The 23,312-nt window shown below is 35.6% G+C and overlaps 1 protein-coding gene across 1 annotated transcript in view; it reads left to right on the top strand.

Moving 5' to 3' along the window:
• LOC139698587 (neurexin 1-like) overlaps positions 1-23,312 on the top strand; it is a gene marked incomplete at its 5' end in the record, with an annotated part of 306,469 nt that overhangs the window by 278,583 nt on the left and 4,574 nt on the right. Inside the window, 11 exons of the mRNA XM_071597430.1 lie at positions 277-423; positions 1,627-1,874; positions 3,961-4,069; positions 6,235-6,939; positions 8,195-8,362; positions 10,767-10,889; positions 12,438-12,622; positions 15,878-16,049; positions 18,204-18,589; positions 19,981-20,095; positions 21,785-21,973. Coding sequence (XP_071453531.1) covers positions 277-423; positions 1,627-1,874; positions 3,961-4,069; positions 6,235-6,939; positions 8,195-8,362; positions 10,767-10,889; positions 12,438-12,622; positions 15,878-16,049; positions 18,204-18,589; positions 19,981-20,095; positions 21,785-21,973 — 2,547 coding nt within the window. The remainder of the gene's footprint in view (positions 1-276; positions 424-1,626; positions 1,875-3,960; positions 4,070-6,234; positions 6,940-8,194; positions 8,363-10,766; positions 10,890-12,437; positions 12,623-15,877; positions 16,050-18,203; positions 18,590-19,980; positions 20,096-21,784; positions 21,974-23,312) is intronic.

Here is a 23,312-nt window from a genome sequence, read left to right on the forward strand (position 1 = left end):
ATGTTTCCATCGCATTAAATCTGCAAATGGTGCCCATCGAGAAAGCCATATTAATCCTTCCCGAAGGCAATAATTTGCAAAGCATCACGATTCTCTAATACGCTGCTTTTAATAAGATATGTTCGATTTTGAAAACAATTCGAAGCATGATTAATCATGTTTTTTGATAGCGCCCCCATATGTTTGCCGATCTCAAAACCTGACATATATGAGGTCAGAAAAATTGTTTAATTGATGTTTATGCTTGATCTTAATGCTCTCTACCTCCTTTCGCAGCCTCGGTGAAGCCATGGTGCCGGGTGCTGTCGCACCAGTGTGGCCACCCATCACCCTGCCTGCACGGAGGGAGGTGCTCCGAGGGCTGGAACAGATTCCAGTGCGATTGCGCCAACACCGCCTACTCCGGACCGACATGCGCCAAGGGTAAGCGATGCAGCGGAGAAATGAGTTGGGGTCAAAATCCAAAGCATTTTGGTCACGCGTCGCCGTCTCTGCTTGTCAGCCAATGAGATTGAGCGTGAGAAATCAGGACTTGATGCTCTGATTTTCACAAAGAAATTCAATTGGCTGTTGAAGAGTGGCGGTAACACAATTCCAAGCAAATGAAGTGGCCTAATGGAGAATACTCTTTTAAAAAAATGAGGAAAACGCTTTCCAGTTTTCCAATTAATATTGCTTTAAAGATAGAAAATCATTTTACTCGTTAGTAGTCCAAAAATGAGGCTTCAATACTAGAAATTATAAAAGAGTACATGTACTATAGCAGCTTCAACAGTTGAAGGATTCTTAGAGTAACAAAACTTTATCCGAAAATTTTGAAGTGTTTTAAAATTTATCTTTTATAAATTGGTTATTTTTTTAATTATGATAATAACGCACAGTCTAACTAAAAAATTGAATTTTATAAGTGTTTCCCTTTCAAATTCTTCCAAAAGTAATTGGTGGTAAACGTTGAACACTGCATTTATCTCAAATTAGACACTGACTTCCATTAAATAATTTATTTTCTAATTTAATATCGATTCAAAATGTTTCCAAAAATTGTTTCCTTGGAGTAGTGTGGTTGAAATTTAATATTCAACCCACCTAACATGACATCAAATTAGACTTTAACTTTCATTGAAGAATTAATTGCCTAATTTAATATCGATTCAAAATGTTTCCAAAAATTGTTTCCTTGGAGTTTTGTGGTTGGAGTTTAATATTTAACCCACCTAATATGGCATTGATCTTTTGTTGCTTTGACATCTGAACTATTTTTAACCTCGCCCGTAAAATGTTTCAGTGAACAGCTTACCATTCATTTTGCTGTAACTCTGTGAAAAATTTTAATCAACTTTTCACTTCAAGTTGAAGTTCTCTAAAATCCCTTCGCCGGTTGGCTTGACATCTCGTGATCAAATTTATAATGCCGAAAGCACGTCATGAAATTTACTTACAGCTCATTTATTTTGAAAACTTGAAAATGTGTTGCACATTGCAAAATAAGCTTGCTAAATTCTTCGATTCTAACCGATGGTTAAGCATTTTTTCTGTATCCTCACTGATTGGCCACTTATTTTAGTTGACTCTGTGTGAACATAATAATAAATAAAATAATGAATTATATGTATTATGTATTCACAGAGGCGATGCTACTGAGTTTCAACGGCTCGCAGCACGTGACAGTGTGGCCCTGGCCGGAGGAGAGACGGTCGCAGGCCGAGGATCTGGCCCTTCGGTTTCGCACCACCCGACCCCTGGGACTTCTCATCCTCTCCTCGGCCTCCCCCTCACCCGCGAAGCAGCCACTGCTCTCGCTTGGCGACCGCGTGGAGATGGCCCTTGCCGGCGGCCGGATCCGACTCACCGTGCGCCTAGGGAAAGCGGAAAAGGTGAGAGCTTTTGGATCGGAACATTCTTTTACTTTTGCTAAAATTTGCTGCAAGCCTTAAAATCCGCCCCGGCCAAATTCTGCAATCAGGTATTTCAACATTGGACTCAAAGTGTTGGTTACTTGGATCTTTGAAAATGTTTTACTACAATCATCTTCGTCTTAGAAAAAAATTGTATGAAGTAAAAACACTGAAAGCTTTAAATATGCACAGAATTCGTTACTCAGAATTAATAATGTATTATTTACTATTTTTGATGGGTTTCGGGTTACTTGCAGATAGAATCATCTTTATAGACGACAGTTTCGGAAGTATACATTACGGTATCTAACGGTTTGAAGTTATTCATAAAGTTTTTGCGAACTTTATTTAGGACGTCAGAGCTAATCTAGGACACACTTATTATCGATTGTCTCTCCTGTCTTTTAATTATGTTTTACCGAGTGTTTTATGGAAATGTTGTTTCCAAGCATGGGATAGAAGGTATCCATTTTATCAATTGAAGTTTTAGGAATTCTTTTGGATTTCTATCACCTCCAGGGTAGGCTGAGGAAAGTGCTTCCTCTTTTTTGGCAAATATATTACTTTCATTGAAGTTTATGTGTCCGGGCCATAACAGACGTGCCCTGCAATAGCAGAGGGTGGTACCTACTTGCTGTTAGCCACCCTTTGTTGTTCTTATTGTCTGAATCATAAGGATCTGGAAGTTTGGCCAATTTTAACTTTTTTCGCGGGAGCACTGGAATTCATATTCTTTTTCATAGATATCTTTTTAGTGTCGATTTTTCTCCGTTCAGAGGATTTCCGTAGTCTCGATGAGAATTTTGAATATGATTTTGAATGGAAGATGTCGATTAAAACGCTGGTGAAACCTGCCGAGTCTGCCGAAATGAACGAACGTGGGAGGACTACGAAAGCCACTGAATCATCTCCAATTCAACGCGGAAGCCTTAACGACAGCGGCACTTTAAAATAAATGAACTTAATTCGGGTTAAATCATGACAAGTGGCCAAAAATTATCTGTTGTGTGTACGTTCATTGAAATTGCGCCATTGAGAACAGATACGTTCTATGTATACATAATACGATACAATACTGCCGCAGTAGACCGTCCTTGGCATAGCCTATATGGAAGGGTGCCGTTTTTAGGATGACTCTAAGGTCCAAAACGACTCCAAAAAAAGGTGCCCACGGAGGTGAGATTTGATATGGCCCCGTGTATTCTGCACAGCAAGCGGAAAGAAGCATTCACGGTGCCTTGGGATGAGCTTTATCTCACATCCTTCTTTCAACGGGGTCTTTTCATTATCCAACAAGGGAACTTCCTGTCTCGGATAGAACAGGTAACAACTGTTTCACTGCGGAATATTTTTTCTGATGAGAACAAAATGGGTACTCTTTGTTGATGGATCACCATTATCAATATATAAGAAAGGAAAAAAAATTATAGTATCCTGTTGAGTAGGCAACTCTTGCGTGTTTTGTTCACCTTGTATTGCATAACCTGAAGGATACAAAAAATCTTTTTATTGAGCACTTTTCACCCATAATAACTGCTGCCAAATGTCATCGAATACCGCTCCGTTTACCAGCCACATTACCTCATTTTTCTAAATTGTCCAGACACTAAGGGTCCAATTTTTAATATTAACCATGGGTCAAGGAACCGGAATTTTCGCCCGTTTTGGGAACTTTGGTTTCCACGAGCTGAAAGTAATAGATCTACTGCTTATGCTTGTAAGATTTTGTTTAATGGTTAATCACAAAACGTAAAACATTCTTTGACCCCAGAGACAAAGAACTGAATAAATATATTAATAAGTGTCGAATGAATGATTGTCACATATTCTATTCACTTAAATCTGTACGATTACAAACAATTCTCATTGAATATCACTTTGAATAAATTCAAACTTTGGATGATTTAATATGTATCAAATAAATTATCATTATTACATTTTAATGGACTGATTGAAAAGAAATTTTTATTTTCTTGACCAGGATATTGAGGCTTTATTCATGTAATTAAGTATTTTTTCCAAATATAATTTTTATTGAATTGTTTAAAAACATCTTCTTTTTCAGACTATACAAGCAGGCCATGGTTTGAATGATAATCAGTGGCACACGATACGTTTCTCTAGGAGAGGATTTTTACTGAAACTACAAGTTGACAGTGATTCTCCCGTTGCAGGTATGTTCACATGTGCCTTGTGTGCCAGCTTGTAATTTCTGCATAATTATTTTATCTCCTTCCATATTTTTTCTGTTACACCCATGAATTAATTGGCCTAATTATTGGGATTTTTTTTAAATTCACAATGTGCTTTTTCACAGAATTTTAAAAATTTAATGACCTCAATTTCAACGGTAATACCTCATTATCAAAATTTTCCTGGAAAATATCTTGAGGGAATCCCTTAAATGCCTCCAGATTAATGTCAGATCAATGTAGGATGAAGGAAGAGGGCGTGGTTTGGGTTGGGTTATCGGTTATTCTGGGAGAGGAAGGGTAAAAGGTAATGAGAGAGGGGGAGGATTCTTGAACTGGAAGCAGGAAATGGGGGTTAAGGAGAAGTGGTAATGGGGCTTTGGACGGTTAAACAAGATCTGGGTGGTCGATGGCTATAAAATAACTCCATTTGGGCCAAAGGTAAATGGTGAGGGGGAGAAGAGCATTGAGAAAATTACCAATCGAAGAGAATGAATGTTGAAGACGTCAGAAAAAAATTAAGAAATGGTGATCCTATTGAACAAGGTCACATGTGGCGAATCTTTGCATATTTCACAATTTTTCTTTAAAAATCCATTTTGGTGATGCTGGCCCTAAGTGAATTTCAATCTGTTTCGAAGTTACCATCGGGTAAAGTAATCAAACAAATACCTCATTATATTTACGTATTAGATGCCATCTGAGGAATGGCATTTTGTGAATGTACATTTTCCAATATTTTGTGATCTCCAACCCACGACGATCCTGACCCCCTCCTTCCACTCCCCCTCCGCCGCATTCCTGTTTCCCTCCGCTTTTCAACGACCATCGGTCCCTTACCCTTTCCAAGCCACGCCTCATCTACTTTTCTTCCTCCTCCCACCTTTATTGTCATCTGCATGTGATATGGAACTTTTTCGCTCTCTTCCCATGATTATGAAACAGTAATTTTGAAACTTAGTTCGAAATAAATATTTCTCTAGTGAAAAATAATTTTTATTTCAGATAAAATTTTGCTCAATTTTCACCCGATCATACTTGATTATCTGCGATTATTTCTATTATTCACTCTTTCACTTAAGGTATTCTACCTTATTTATTTTTTTTTCTTTCTTTTTTTTCTTTCATTTCTTTTTCAACCTCTCTCTTAGCTTAAGTTTAGGTTAACCTAGTTTAAGCTCCAGGCAGAAAGGACAAATTTAGCTGCTCTTCATTCAATTCTCTGCTACTTAGTACTCATAATGACAAAAACATTACGAGAAAATAACCAAAAATGCAACCAATTTTTAATTAAACAAAAATATATACACTTTCTAAAGGGCGTATACACAAAACAAAAAATTATTCTATTTAATTACTTAGCTCTCAAATGTACTTGTTTGATAAAAGCCATTCCCTGTCATCTTTTTCTTGTTAGGCAAATATTTCATATTTTATTTTTAGTTTCAAGTCTCTCCTTTCTCGCAAATTACACTTTCAATTCAGCCATTTTTATTTCTTTTCAATTCCATGGGTTTCTCATGTACAATGACCGCCAAATGTGAGATTTTACTCCCCGGAACGGTTTATACTTTCCCGTTCGGGCAGTCAATGAATATTTCGGTCGGTATTTTCTCTTATAAAGTAGCTGTTTGGATAGTATAGACCCAAATGCCTATTATCTTCTTCACATCGCCAGAGCTTCCTTTTATTCTCTCTACATTGTTTCCTTCTTCATTTATTCATAGCTTCTACATTTCTCCATGCTGTCGTAAAAATCCCTTTCCCTTCCCCGATAACCCAACATTCTTCCTTTTCTCATAGCCTTCGATATCCCAAATATTCCAATATTTCCTCCATCCACTTCCTCTTACTTTTCTGGACTCCTTCAAGCACTGCCTCCCTACGCCCACCCCGTTTAAAACCTCGATCTTCGTCTTCCTCCCTGTATAACTTATTTTCTCCATTCTTCGCGACATTTACATCTCAAACGCCTCCAACCTACGCCCATTCTCTTACCTAAAAGACCCGGTCTTACATCGCTATCGTAATTATAACAATCTCAAATTTTAACCTACTTTGGGCATTTAGATAGCCTAGGAGCTTTAAAAAACAGATCCCGAATGTTTAAACCGTCACGCATTACTCCCCTTCTTTGTCTTCCACAGCCGAGATCAACGGGAAACAGATGACTCTCGAGATGGACGCCATACACATTGGCGGCTTCATGCAGCCGGAGGATGACCTCCCGGCCGTAACCCCGCTGCCACCCCCTCCCGCCCCCAACTTCGTCGGCCTCATGCAACACCTGAGCATCAACGGGCGCTCTTACTTCGACATGGCCAAGGTGGACAAGGACGGCCATCGGGTCAAGGTGACGGCGAGGTTCGCCCGTCGCGACCCCTGGTGGACGGGCGGCGGTCGCGATGTCAACCCCCTCTTCGAGGAGATGGCCATGCGGCCGAGGGCCGAGAACCCCCCCTTACACCACCCTGTCACCTTCCGCTCCCAGCACACGTTCGTCGTGCTACCCACGCTACGGGCCTACGCCACGGCTGACGTGTACTTCCAGATGAAGACAACGCAGCGCTCCGGGCTGATCCTCTACAACCCGGGTAGGGATGGAGACTTCCTAGCCGTGGAGTTGGTGGAGGGGCACATCCACTACGTTTTCAACTTGGGCGATGGGCCAGTTCGAGTGAGGGATAGCGCCCGGCTGCCCCTCAACGACGGCAAGTGGCACTCGGTAACCATCGGGAGGCCGTCGCCGCGGAGGCACACTCTCATGGTCGACGACCACTTCGCCGTCGTGGTCACCGGCACCAGTCTCGGGGCGACCAAGAACCTTGACCTCGACGGCGGCCTTTACGTCGGTGAGTGCGTGGGGCGAGGGTATTCATGCCCAGTATTATTTCCGCATATGTCGCTACCTTTTTTTTTGCTTTAGCTACCAACTTGTTAATCCTTTTACTAAGTCAGTTAATTGCATTGGTTACAACCATTAATAATACCTAGGTAAGTGGACAATTCTAGGCAAGGATACCTAGGATTATTGCCCAAAGCACCAAAAGCTAGGATTTGTATCCTATGCACTGATACTGGGGTACCGGTTCCTAGTTTTCATGCCATGGGTGCCCATGAAAGTATTTATAAGTTTATAAAAACCATGGGTTGAAATCAGTGCCTAGATATCAATGAATGCATACTCTCACGACCCTAAGTACTGGTGACAAGGTATCATCTCCTACTTTTCGTACCCTAGGTAATAATATCGAGATAGTGGTTTTCTTGCCTGAGGTACCAACCCCTGGGACAGTGGGAGTCTGAACTAAATGTAATTAATTCTTCTTTCTTATTTCTAATTAGTCGGCCAAGGCGGCAATAGTGAATTGAAGGGCGTAGAGTTAACTTCACTCTCTTGCATTGACTTTAGAATAATTTTCCAATTGCTGTGCTTCATTCAGTAAATAATGATCAGGTCAAATTACTTTATAGCCTCTTTTTTTACCACAGTTTTCCATTGAATCAAGCACTTATCCAAGAATCAATTTAGATTAAACAACATAACCAGGGGATATGCTTAGAGCTAATCTATTAAACAGAATAACTGTACGTGAATAAAACCTTCACTTTAACCTGGAAAAATACAAGGATTTGGTTAAGGCATAAGAACAAACTCTTCCTCATTCAATGGGTTTCAAGGTGGCCTTAATCAACATTCTCAATTAGAGCATCCAATCTCTTCTAGTTCCCTTATACTATTCCATTGGTAGAAGAAAATACATTTTATTCTATGTACTCAGAGATTTTAAGTACTGAACTAATTTTCCTCAAAGAAAAATAGAGAGTACAGGGCTGCATTTGCATGAGGATTATTTTATTAGCTGCGGTATTGTTCAGTCAATAATTTGCAATGAAAATGGAAAATTAGTTTGGGTAAAAATGCTTGCTCTGAGTTGAATTATTATTATATTAACTTGAATTTACCCCAATTACAATTTATTATATAAACTTAAAAGACAGCATTAAGCAGACATAAAATATTTGCTGTTTTTCTGTGCTATCATTACAACTTTTTCAATCTTATTTCATGTTTATTATTTATGTGGACTTTATTACTCCTTACAGGTGGTGTTTCAAGAGATAAATATGAAATACTTCCGGAACAAATTGTCTCCCGTCATGGCTTTGAAGGTTGCTTAGCATCCTTGGATCTTGGCGGTGAAACCCCCAGTCTCATATCAGATGCTATTATCAAAAGCAATCATGTAGCACCAGGCTGTGATGGTGTGGAAGGTATTTCAAATTAATTCCTAAGCAGTGGTTTCACACTTTCTTTGGATAGTTATTGTAGATATACCTGCATGCTATACAGTATTTGTAAGCAAGTTGAAATTCATTGCAGAAAATTTTTTATGGGGCCAGTATGTTAAATTAAGGCTAATAATCCACATTATTCATATATACAGATATATATATATATATATATATATATATATATATGTGTGTGTGTTGTGTGTGCATGTATTTATAATGTATGAATATATATATATATATATATATATATATATATATATATATATATATATATATATATATATATATATATATATATATATATATATATATATATATATATATATATATATATATATATATATATATATATATATTCATACATTATAAATACATGCACACACAACACACACACATATATATATATATATATATATATATATATATATATATATATATATATATATATATATATATATATATATATTCATACATTATAAATACATGCACACACAACACACACACATATATATATATATATATATATATATATATATATATATATATATATATATCTGTATATATGAATAATGTGGATTATTAGCCTTAATTTAACATACTGGCCCCGTGTGTGTTGTGTGTGCATGTATTTATAATGTATGAATATATATATATATATATATATATATATATATATATATATATATATATATATATATATAATGTATAACACTTAGCACTAGTGGACACAGACAAAAACACAGAAACACACAAAAATAGTGAGTCTTTTTTTGTGTGTTTCTGTGTTTTTGTCTGTGTCCACTAGTGCTAAGTGTTATACATTATTATTCACGTCCGTGAGACTTTCAAAAAGTGTTATATATATATATATATATATATATATATATATATATATATATATATATATATATATATATATATATATATATTTATATATATATATATACATATATATATATAACACTTTAGTGAAAGTCTCACAGACGTGAATAATTATGTATATGAAGTTAGCACTAGTAGACAAAGACAAAAACACAGAAAGACAAAAAAAGAGAAGAAACTCACTCGGTTTCGAATTTTCGGTGGTCCATGCCACCTTTCTCAAGGAAGATAAGGACAGAACCATGGAAAAGAAGGGGCTGGAAATGCTGGATAGAAGGGGAAGGTGGGGAAAGGTTTGCAAGGGAAAGAGTTGGGAGGGGAAGAGTAAGGAGGGGGATTTCTAGAAGGGTAAGGATAATATGTAAGGTGTTGGGGGCAGAGGGGGGATGAAAATATATGAAGATCAGGGTAATAATGTCTCATATTAATACTTGGGCAATTCCAGGAATCCAGGAGCCAGATTAATGGTTGCTCCATTGTTTTGAGTTTCATTCGAGGGTCAGAGGGGGGGATGGACGCTAAGATGGATACACTATAGCATTTATTAAAGGGAGTGTTGTGCTTGGAGGCATGTTTGGGGATTGGAAGAATACCAATCAGGGAGGAATTCTTGCATGAAGCCCGGTGGTTATTGATTCTAATATTGAGGGGCGTGGTGCACTGTCCAATATAAACTTTGCCCTGCCTTTACCACCCTGTACTTCTTTTCTACCATTTGTTTCATGGTAAAAAAAACTTTTCTGTAATGGTATACCTGTTGAATTACATGTTAGAATGCAATAATGTTTTCCACAGGTCTGATTATGCTCAGGGGTTAATAAATGTTAAATGTATATAAAGTTTAGATTTTAGAGACATGTGGCTTCTAAATTCTATTAAAGAGATCCACATATATTTGATTTCAAAACAAAAATAAAAATTCTCAATGAAGTGTATCGTGATGCATTAATCAAATCAAGATGAAATCAATAGTTAAGGCTTAATATTAGCCAACTCATGAGCTATACCTTGAGCATATATAATGGATCCATTTCCCCATCATAATATTTGAAAAATAATTGCCAGAAAATGAATACATGAGTGCAGGTTTCAAATCTTACAAAATGTTTTAGTGTACTTGAAAGTTTCTATTATTTTCTTTTTCATTACAATGGGAAATCATACAGCTTTATTCTCTATTTATATTGGGATTCACTACTCCATTGTTTAACTCACAAATATCTATATAAAGGCATCAGCATTCATATTTGCACAAAAATAGGCCCCCCAAAAAATAAAGTTTCTTCAATGAGTCATTACATTTTATGTTAACAACAAAGATCTGCTGAATAAGTCTTGAATGTTTGTTTCCTTGTATTGAAATTAATTTCTTATATATTAAAATGTCAAGTAAAATATACAAATTATAGCAATGTATGTATCTTATCTGTTTTGAAATGGACTTAGAAATGTATTTTAATTTTCAATGTGCCATTCTGATATCCAAACTTTTTTATTCAAGGAGGTTCTATGAGCAAATGCCACACCAATACTTGTGCAAATCATGGCTCTTGTGTGCAGCAGTGGAATTCTTTTGAGTGTGATTGTGACATGACATCTTTCACTGGTCCAACTTGTGCAGAAGGTAAACATCTATTAGTATTATTGAAAATATTTTAATTATAATATCAAATATTCCTCATTGTTCCTTCTGTATTACTTTACATCCCCTTGTCTGATTTAAACCATCACTATCATGGGCCATCGGATTGGACTGTTTGGATTTGCATAGAAATAGTTTGTGGAAACTCTCCAAACTATCCTGTTACTTCCAAACTCCTTAATTCTCTCATAACTCCTTGTGCTGATACCTTCCATCCCTTTTTTCTCAAAATTTGGCCTTGGCTTTCCTCTGCAGTTATTGCCTTTGATTTTTTTCCTAATTATGATATTAAGTAAATTATCATGCCTCAAATTGTACTGAAATCGTCCCCTTCTCCTTATTGTATTCTCCGTAGCCATCTCTCTTCACTGAACTTACTAAGTGGGTATATTATTTTGTAATTCTTTCTATCCATTTTGTTTACTTCTTCTGTTGCATTACATTTCCATCACCTGGGAACTTCTTTTCTGTGCCCCTCCTATAATCCATGCCAAGCTGTGTATTTTTGATTTCAGTCAATTTTACTTGGTCATTTAATAGAAGAGTGCACCAATCTTGGAAATAAATGAATTGACAGAGAACTTTGCTCAGTACCTCAATGTGTCTGCTGCAGATATCTTTTGCATTTTACTCCCACAACTCTGTTGAGTGAAGCACACTGACTGCAAACGTGGCCAATGAGTGTATCCCTTCATTTTCTTTTTAATTATTCCTATGAAGAAATCATAAATGCAAACTCTAATATTTCTTCAAAGTTTGAATCCTTTTATAAATCTATTATCTCTAGTTTTGTAAGACATAAATTTATAATGCTTGTATCTATTATGTAAACAACAAATGCATTGTGTCCAGTGATGTCAGGAGCATGACAAGGAAGTGGGTTATGCTAAAGAAATATAAATGAAAATGTTAATCAAACTTTTTTCATTTTCATTAACCCCCAAAAATGCTGTCAAATCATTTGCACTTCATTTGATGGCGTCTCATAATGTCAGACCACAGTATTCAACGAAAAAAGCTGAATTGCCATTGAGATCTCCAAACTCTTTGCACAATTATTTTATTGGTTATGTCTAAAACTCAGTTATACAAAAGTAAATCATTCACAGAACTTTGTTTAGGTATGTAATACAGAAACAACCACTCATTAAATGATTTGGTGTCCATAATTTAGTCCAGTTTTGAGACCACCAATGAAAAATATTTCTATGCACTTGAATTGCCATAATGTTAGATTTAGTTTATTTTTAGTTAGCCAAAAATAGTCAGCATTAGAAAAAAGGCAGTGACATAATTATCCTACATTTTAACAATACCAAGCCAGGCATGTTATTTTTTTTTAATTTGTCTCTTGAGCTAGAAAATGGAAATTTGGTATTGAAATAGGATCATGGTGACCATATGACTAATTTATTTAAATTGTACAGTTTCACTATTTTTTTGATTCTTTAAGTGATTTATTGAATCATTAATATGGAAAGTGAGTTTCAATTATTCTATTCATATATATTTTTGTCTTCTTTTTCCTAGAATCCATCGCATATGAATTTGGGAGTCATGGTGATGGTGGCCTAATAACATACACGTACCCTGAGGAACATAGGCCAGAAACCAAAGGTGACACATTGGCCGTGGGATTTTCAACCACATCAGAAAATTCTGTGCTAGTTCGAGTAGATAGTGCTGTTTCACATGACTATCTTGAGTTAGAAATTGTAAGTATTATTCAAGATTTTTTCATCCACTCCTTTATTGTGTTCAGTTAAAGTAAAATGTATTGCAATACCTCCATAGAAACAATGGCATAAGTTTAAAAGTGATGACTATGAGATTACAATCTAAAATAAATAAATTACATATGTATATGCATTTATTTATATAGATATATAAATATATATATATATATATATATATATATATATATATATATATATATATATATATATATATATATATATATATATATACTTCTATATCTTCAGAGGAAGACGGATTGTTTCCGTCGAAATATCAAGAAAATACGTGTGAGTGTTCTTTTTTTGTGTTTCTATATTGTGTGTTACTGTGTATTGTACTATATATATACTCATATATACAGAAACAGATATAAGGAAAAGGGATAGGAACACATATAAAGGACGAACACAATAAAGGTGGGGAAGGCGGAATCGAACGGATCACAAGAGTAAAAATATTTCCTTGACCGGGACTCAAACCTCGGATCTTTCCACTTGCCGGGCGGATGCTCTTAACCACTTGAGCTATCGAGGAAACGTAATTTACCCTGAGATCTGTGGGTCTAATATGTCGCCAAGCGCCCCGATTCTTTAGCCAAGAGATGGCGTCAGGGGACTGTTTCACCCACCAAAGGAGAAATAGACAATACACAAGAGGAAAGGAGAGTGGTTTAGAATTCATACAACATCATACAGGAAAGAAACAGTGCGTTTTGTGGCACGCATAGCCAGAAGAAAGAGATGAGCCACATTGGCCAAATACACATTCAAACACGAAATCCCACCAAACGGCGAATAAATACTCATATATACAGAAACAGATATAAGGAAAAGGGATAGGAACACATATAAAGGACGAACACAATAAAGGTGGGGAAGGCGGAATCGAACGGATCACAAGAGTAAAAATATTTCCTTGACCGGGACTCGATCCTTTGGTGGGTGAAACAGTCCCCTGACGCCATCTCTTGGCTAAAGAATCGGGGCGCTTGGCGACATATTAGACCCATGGATCTCAGGGTAAATTACGTTTCCTCGATAGCTCAAGTGGTTAAGAGCATCCGCCCGGCAAGTGGAAAGATCCGAGGTTCGAGTTCCGGTCAAGGAAATATTTTTACTCTTGTGATCTGTTCGATTCAGCCTTCCCCACCTTTATTGTGTTCGTCCTTTATATGTGTTCCTATCCCTGTTCCTTATATCTGTTCTGTATATATGAGTATTTATTCGCTGTTTGGCGGGATTTCGTGTTTGAATGTATGTATATATATATATATATATATATATATATATATATATATATATATATATATATATATATATATATATATATAACTAGTTGTAACAAGAGGATTCCTAGAGTTATGAGATTTGATTAATTTAGAGCTAATACTTTCTTTTTTACCTTCTGAAAAATTAAGTAACCTCTTTGGAGTATCTTCAAATACTTGTAATAAATTAATCAACCTTTGTATGTGTTTCATGATCTTCCTTATGGTGACAGGGGTAGGTTTGCTATTGAGAAAGTGGTGTGCATTCATCATCTTGTCGCCAATATTATTAGGCTAGCATCTCCCTTTTCCTTTGAATTGACATGTAGAAATAATTTTCATGAATATATTTGCACAATATTTATATCAGCTTCCTTTATTATGGCAAACATTATTGTTACAGACATCTAATGCTGATCATTCAAGTAATTCAGTAATTTATTAGATAAATAACTGAATAATACTTATCAAAACTTGGTATTCAAATAATAAATGTTAACCACAAATAGTGTGGGTAAAACCTAAGAAAATCCTTACCTGAAATCATACTTCACAATAGCCATTTGATCAAAAGCTTCTGTGAGCAACACGAAATGAAATGAAATAAACTTGTAAAGGAATAAAAGGTAGCAAATATATTGGGAATCAGGCAGGCAGGACACCAAAGGAAAAAGGCAGGACCATCATAGCATAGAGAGCATAGTAAGGAGTAGAAATAGGTGTGGAGTATGTAGGAGTATCAAAATCGGAGGTATATGTCAAAGACAATACAGTTACAACTGGATTGTCATAACCATGGCAAAAGAGCAATGCCATTTTCATTAGAAACCAGAGCTGGTAGCTGATTGTTTGCTGACTGCCTTTATAAGACGTGATTGCATCTACAAACAGACAAAAACAAACTATGAGAGATAATAAAAGAATTACCTTTTCAAAAATGTGAATATCCAAAAAAATACTTTGAAAATTATTTCAATAAACTGAATTAGTATACTTTTTCCTAGCTACAATACATCCAATTAGGCTTAAATATGTCACATGTTGAGTTGTTCACATTTCTTTAATCAGGCTTATATTTCCTTATCATGTCAAATACTGTAGTGTTTGTCCAAGTTTGAGACTCATAAAGAGCAGAGGAAACTGATGAAGCATCATACTTGAGAGATACTTTCTTGACCAGGTGAAGCATGTATCGCATTTGTACTTTTTTTCAACTCAAAAGTATTTTTTGCAATATCATTTCAATCTGTAGTTCTTTTTCCATGTTTCACTTCAAAATACACAAAAATTACAAACTATATTGACAAATACAAACTGTTATTTAGCTGTTTAAAAATGCAAAAAATATGTATGAAGGTTGAAAACGTGTGATACTTATTCATACAATGTAATTGTTGGGACTTGTGCCTGCAAAAATGTATTAAATTACTAAAAAATATTCAAATTTCTATTTCAAAGAATGCATTTAAGTGAAAAATATGTTACTGACATGTATGATCTTGACAGTTTTTGACTGTAAATATTTACCAATTCATGCATTCTAATGTTTGGGGTTTCCATTCAGTAAAATGATACTGAAACTAACAAGTAAAAAGATTCCTAGGACCTCTTTCATAGCACTACACATTTACTAACATGAATTGACAGTTACTAACATGAATTGAAAATCATCAAAGATATGAGGTAGTGACAAAATTTGTGCTCTTGGAGGTAGAATATGAAAGGAAGGTCAGTCAAGAGTGTCAGATTAGATTTGTAGGACTTTGCTAAATGAAAGCAGTTTGTGAGATTGAGACAGTGAAAATTTCGGATTTCTTGTAAGTATTTTTAATGAAAGTATTTTAAGAGGAATAGAGAGGTTGGGAATTTCATAACCATTATAAACTTTTATTTTCATTGACACAGTGTTACCATAATGTTGGACTAATTGTAATATTGACTTCTTTCTTGTTTATCAAATATTTAGATTGAAGGTAACATTTTTGTGGTGTACAACATGGGCACAAATGATCACCCAATTGGTGAAACAGCAGTTAAAGTGAATGATAATGCATATCATGTGGTGCGCTTCACAAGAATAGGAGCAAACTCCACCTTGCAACTGGACAACTTGCCCATACAGTCACATTTCCCCACTGGTAAGTGAATATAATCTATTTCATGCTCACAACTATAGCCAAATTTGATCAAGACACCTAATTCCATCATTAATATTTCTACCTTAATTCATCTTCATACATAGTTGAATTTCAGCATTACATCTACAGGGTTTTACTGATCCACATACTCTTCCATTGGTTGAAAAACTTTTTTTTGGCTGAAAATAAATAAATTATTCGTTGGTTAATCATATTTAACTATTTTTGAAAATATATATCCAGTGTTATTCATAATAAAAGAATGCTTGAATGTGATATGAGGATCGGGATGGTACAGTGGGTTGTGCACTGGCTTCCCACTCTGACAGCCAAGGTTCAAATCCTGGCAGGGGCAGAATTGCTCAGAGGCATCCCAATCACTGCTTTAGGTACTATGTGAGGACAACTTGAAATGGAATACTCCATATTTCAGATGGGACATAACACTGTGGACCCCTTGGTACCTAATTTGAAGAGTAGGCTTATGATGATGTTGGGTTTCTCTTCACCATTCCTCCTATCCCTGAACATCCTATCCATAACAAATTACCCAGTCAGCCTTGATGGTGCAAATGGCTTCAGCTGTTGGTCGCATTATTGAATAAAAAGAGATGTGTCAGGCATGATATTATAATATCATGATTATTATATCATTATTATTTAATCATTGAATAACTTCTATCAGTGCGGTGAATATAATATTATCTCAGTGATTTCAATTCTCTACACAGCCCTACTCATTAAAGTACTGAAAAGCTTTCTTGAAAATTAATTGTCACAAGAATCACTAGAAAAAGGCAATGTTTTCATTTATTTGCAGGAAATAAGTCAATTTTATAAATTAGATTTATGTTTAAATGTTTTTAAATTTAACATCACACAGCTTACAAAATTACTCAATAATCTCCGGAAAGTAAGCAGAATAAATAGCTAGCAAGTCACAACTCATTAAATGAGAAAGGGATGGCATTGGGATTCTGAACTTGCCACTTGTCCTTTATACGTATGATATTTTATTTGGTGGGGGTTTTCTAATGCTTCATGGTGCAGGTGTACATTTTTATAAATGCCTCCTTACTTTCAGGCTTGTGTTGTTCACTAAGAAGGCTTTTAAGTAGGCTTCTAAGTAGGATAGGATGTGTTCTTCATCTGCGCTATTATCAGAATCTCCCATCATTATTGATTCTTCTTTCTAAATAACAAATGGTTTCTACTTTAGCTTGCGATACTCTTGTGAGCTATCAAACGATTACCTTCTAATAGGAGTTTTTAGGTTTTTATTTATTTTTAAACGTTAGACTTTCAGTTTTGCCCAACTTAATAAAATTTGATTAGATCCCACTGCCAAATGGCGGAGAATACTATATCTTGGGACTATTTCTCAAAAATTAATAAAAGGTTTTCTTAAAAAAAAAATTAAATGTGCCTTTTCCAGTGGTTCATGCCTTAAGATCTCTCACACTAAAGACAAAGTCCCCAAAAACGAGAGGAGTGGAGTGTATGAGTTTAAGTGCTCAGAATGTAGCACAAAGTATATTGGGCAAACAGGACGGAAATTTAAAGAAAGGATTAAAGAACACCAAATAGGTGTAAAAAATAAGAACATAACATCCCTATTTGCAAAGCATCTCATTGAAAGTGACCATTACAGTGACTTTGTGACAAAAATTATTCATTTTGAAGAAAAAGTTCAAAGGCTTGATGCTTTGGAGCAGATAGAAATTTTGAAATGTGTCCGTTGGAAAGATGAACTTGCCAGCAAAATTTTGCATCCCTCCCACTCCCCACTCCTAGACCTACCAATCTTCTAGGACAAAAATATAATTTTCTTTTCTTCCCAGCTACATTGTAACCTTTTTTACCCCTCCAACCTCCCTCTCGGACCAACCCCCTCTCCTATGATCAGAAGGTATATATAGCCAGCATGCTTCTATGAGGACCACCTGATGATGACGTTCAATGTCGAAACCTGGGTCATGTTTTTTAATAAAGTCTGTGGAATTAAAAAGTCGATTATTTCATTACATTTCAATTTGCCCAACTTAGTTACTCACAATTGCTATTTACGCCAATGTTCACCATTAGCACGAGGCCCTCACTGTATCTAAATATGCACCTCACATTAAAACCTCATCCTCTTGCCTAAATGTGCAGGTCATCAATTGACAGTGTTCAACAGCCAGGCAAGCGTTCAAATAGGTGGACGCATCAGCCGCTCTAAACGCCGGATAGAACGGCCCTTCTCGGGCATCATTGCTGGACTCTCTCTCAATGGTCAGCACCTGCTGGAACTGGCTGCTGATCTTGACCCACACATCTCGATAACTGGCGATGTGAAGAAGGTGAATCCACGCAAGGTTCAGCGGCCATTACATGGGCATCATGGTGGAATCCTGGGGCCAGTGGGCGGTGCTGCCGGTGCCAATGGCGGCCAGCACCACCACAGAAGGCGCCTCCACCCCTCAAGGCACCCAACACCTGAGATGAGGAGGAGGGGAGGCCATGGTGACCTCCTTCCAATGCTCCAGCGGATGCAACAAGTGAGCACAAACACACCTACTACTCATATATATGACCTTAACTTTGATTTGTTTTGTTTTATAAATAATCCATGGCAGTTGGCTAGCACATGTACTTAAAATGTATGAGAAATTGTGGTGCTAAATTACCAAGTATGAAAGAATAATTTGAATTATTAACATATTCAAAATAGATAACTATACAAATCAGTGCAACAAAATGGTTAAAATTTATTGCTGAGTAGATATAGAGAGTTTCTCGTACCACTGCAGAGACAAAAATGTCTTCCTGAGAGTTCATTTTTGCACAGTCATACTCATATAAACAATTTGACCAAATTCTGGTTCTCCTGACGTAGGATAGAGGCAAAGCCAGAGGGGAAGTATGGCACCACTCAACAAGCTATTTTTCCATAGTTTCTCTCTATTCTGAGTTGTGTACAGATATACCTTCACCAACTGTATGTGTCTCAATCTCCGGAGACCCTTTTTCCTACTGCAACCCCCTCTTTTCTGAATTTCATCTGAGAGGACCTCTTCTCTTTCACATGTATATCATCTCCTCCCCCCTTATTCCACCCTTGCTTCACTGGTTATATTGCAGACTTCTTTCCATGGGTACACCCCTCAACACAATTGGTTATGAAAGAGGTCAGCAGATTGTGTCGGTTGACATCCATATTAACCCTGAATAGAAGATGGTGGGAATAGTATGAACTGACAAGCATAGTCAGAATACTAGTAAGATTATTGGAATCTGAGGTTTTTCGTTTATCCCCAATGGTTTAGACTTTCAGACATTCCTCTATGTCAGGGTGTCTCTTGTTGCCATCAAGAAACACCCTGACGTAGAAAACTATTTGAAAGCCTTGATCATTATGTTGTAGCATTATTTATGCAGCATTTTATGAGAATAAAAGGAAAACTTTAAGGTGAAATTTTACCTTTAGGAAAGTGCATTAAAATCAAGGTATGGCATTATTTTTAAAGTCCCATGGTGCATGTAAAATTTTTTCAAACTTCCAATGTAGCCCATTGATTTTCACCAGAAAAATAGTTACTCCTATACGAATGCATGCAACGTAGTACTTTCATAGAACACAACCCTCATCTTCAGGGAAATTTTACTGTATTCAGAATGTATGACCAGGACTCACCTCATTTTTGACAAGATGAACAGTTTGCTGTGTGTATGAAATAATAAATATGTCATGTGCAAGTATGTATGTAGAGTGAAAAAGTGATGGGAATAGGGACGAAAAGTAATTTTCAATCAGTCAAATGGAGGCACTAATTCTTTTTCACGGATGTACACAATTCTTTGGCAATCCTAAAACCAATTGTCATGCTTTTAATCTGACTTGCAATGTTGCTTACTTAAGTCTAAGCAAGATTACATTCCCTCATTACAGACTCCTGCATCAGGGTATCCAGGGACAATGGATGACTTGGTTTTCTCAGGAGCAGGCTCAGGTTGTAATACTGATGATGAGGATGAGTGCACCCCGGTATTTGACACTGGATCTGGTAAGTCTGCTCAGGTTGGAATGCTTGTTGATTTACATAAATATTACTCTCTTAATCTTTGCTTTTCTGAAGAATTTATGCCCTGATCAATTCAAGTTATTTGGCAACAGCCTTCACTTCAACCTTCTCATCAGTTTCCCACAACCGCTATCAGACACTGACCAAGAACCAATGATTTTATCATGCAACATATTATTTGGTAATAAAAATTAGATTGAATTTAATATATATACTATATGAGTGTGTATATGTATATATATATATATATATATATATATATATATATATATATATATATATATATATACATATATATATATACTATATATAGACATAACACGGAAATGCCGAATAGTACAATTCACAGTAACACACAATATAGAAACACAAAAAAAGAGAACACTCACACTTATTTACTTCTATATCAGATACTTCTACTTACATTACTTCTATATAAGATTTACTTCTATATCTTCAGAGGAAGAAGGATTGTTTCCGTCGAAATATCAAGAAAATACGTGTGAGTGTTCTCTTTTTTTGTGTTTCTATATTGTGTGTTACTGTGTATTGTACTATATATATATACATTGGAAGAAGAAGGATTGTTTCCGTCGAAATATCAAGAAAATACGTGTGAGTGTTCTCTTTTTTTGTGTTTCTATATTGTGTGTTACTGTGTATTGTACTATATATATATACATATATATATATATATATATATATATATATATATATATATATATATATATATATATATATATATATATATATATATATATATACTCATACATATAGAAACAGATATAAGGAAAAGGGATAGGAACACATATAAAGGACGAACACAATAAAGGTGGGGAAGGCGGAATCGAACGGATCACAAGAGTAAAAATATTTCCTTGACCGGGATTCGAACACCGGTTCTTTCCACTTGCCGGGCGGATGCTCTAAGGGGCGCTTGGCAACATATTAGACCCACGGATCTCAGCATAAATTACGTTTCCTCGATAGCTCAAGTGGTTAAGAGCATCCGCCCGGCAAGTGGAAAGATCCGGTGTTCGAATCCCGGTCAAGGAAATATTTTTACTCTTGTGATCCGTTCGATTCCGCCTTCCCCACCTTTATTGTGTTCGTCCTTTATATGTGTTCCTATCCCTTTTCCTTATATCTGTTTCTATATGTATGAGTATTTATTCGCCATTTGGCGGGATTTCGTGTTTGAATGTATGTATATATATATATATATATATATATATATATATATATATATATAATGAAAGTTATATTGAGTCGGTTTGACTAATTCTGCCAATTTCATGTGTGCTGCACAGCCTTTTAATAGCTGTAGTTGCTCCTATCATTTTCTGCAGCCTTCCTAATAGAAAACTAACCATAAAGTTGAAAATATCTTGCTCGATCTTAAACTTATTCTGGATCTATTCAAATTGTAAAAGTAAGTCCCTTCTCTTTGGCCCAATAAATGATAATACCTGCGCCATACTTTAATTGAGAGCTAATACTAAACTTTTCTCAAGATAATAGTGCTAGTGCTCAGTGTGCTGAATATTTTCCCATCCATGTTTGTCTTTTTAGATTACCCAAACACACTTACATATATAAATTCACCGGCATATTCTATGGCAGTTCTTTTGAGTTGTGATAATTGATTCATGGATCATTTTATTCACACAGGCGATGACCTCATCACTCCTGTCTATGTTCCCCCGACCCGACCCCCTCCTACGGCACCCCCCAAGGGATCTGTATCATCTGGCAGGGGTCATCAGGAGAACAACAAGCCATGCGATGATGAAGACTGTTTCACGGGCTCAGGGTCAGGTGAGGCGGTGACCACGGAGGAAGCTAGCCCCGAGAGCCGAGGTTAAATATTGTGCATTCTCTGCATTTGGAATGAAGAGACTGCTTACCACTTACTCTGGCATCTCAGCACCTTTCAGAGACGTCCTCAGCACTGTTTGATTATTTTGTTAATTACTTTTAACTCCAAGCACACTTTAATCTCAGCACACAATTCAATCACATCAGCACATTTATGCATAATTATTAAGTTCCTGGAATGACATAATTGGTGATCATATTAAGGGGAAAATGAATCTCTGAAATAAATTTTGAGTAGTTTAGGTCATTACTCATGTCCAGTAAAATAGTTTACCTTAGTACAGTTCTACTTACGATATTTTCTATATATGCACTTACAACTGCTCAATCTACATATTTGTAATAACCGCCTTTCAAATATAACTGCAGCCCATCATTTTTTTTACTTACCTTTGTACATGAATAATATTTTATTTTAGTTAAAATAATTTTAAATGCAATAAAGTTTGGTTTTTCTGACAGTTTTTCTTATATTTATAAATATATATATATATATATATATATATATATATATATATATATATATATATATATATATATATATTTATAAATATAAGAACTTACGGTGCTAGTTTTCCTGACTTTTTGCTATTAGAGTAAAATGAATGTGATGCACATTAAAAAACAAAGTTGGCTCTTTTGAGAATTACTCTTAAATAAAATTTTATTTAATCTCTGATAGGCACATATTTTTCCAAATGTCTTTAACAATTTTTGCTCATTAAATGGGAGTTGCAAATTTTAATATCATATCTCAATGAAATTTACTGGGGAAACTACGGAATTTACTCAGGAGACTCTAGGAAAGGGCATGACTCAAGAATAATACTAATGAGAGTAGAAATGGAATTGCTGGGGTTTTCCCTGTGACTTATGTGGTGATATATTTCTATTCACCAAGATTAGAAAAATGAGGACATGTTTTTCAAAGTTTATACAGTTTCCCAACAAAAAAACTTAAAAATGAAATAGATAAACCATATATTTGTAACTTTTTCACTTTCAGTATTTATGTCTGTATTTTTGTTCCCTCATTATTTTATTATCACACAGTAAATGTTTACATTGTATGAGTAGCACATGTCTTAAAAAGAGGTATCAAGCTTTGAGGGTAGAAATTTTGATGTGAGTGAGTAGAGCCCAATGAAATTCTACCTTTCTATTTTCTCAAAAAAAGAAGTATGTAATTACTCCTTATACTGATTTTTCATTTGAGTTCATTGAATACATATTCCGAGTAGGTTTTAGTTAGTATGATTAGCAAACTAAATAATAACTCATCCGCAATTTAACATTACTTGGAAAACTATAGAAGAGACAG

Source organism: Hetaerina americana, unplaced genomic scaffold (genome assembly GCF_022747635.1).
Source record: "Hetaerina americana unplaced genomic scaffold, ioHetAmer1.1.p SCAF_9, whole genome shotgun sequence".
NCBI classification, from domain to species: domain Eukaryota; kingdom Metazoa; phylum Arthropoda; class Insecta; order Odonata; family Calopterygidae; genus Hetaerina; species Hetaerina americana.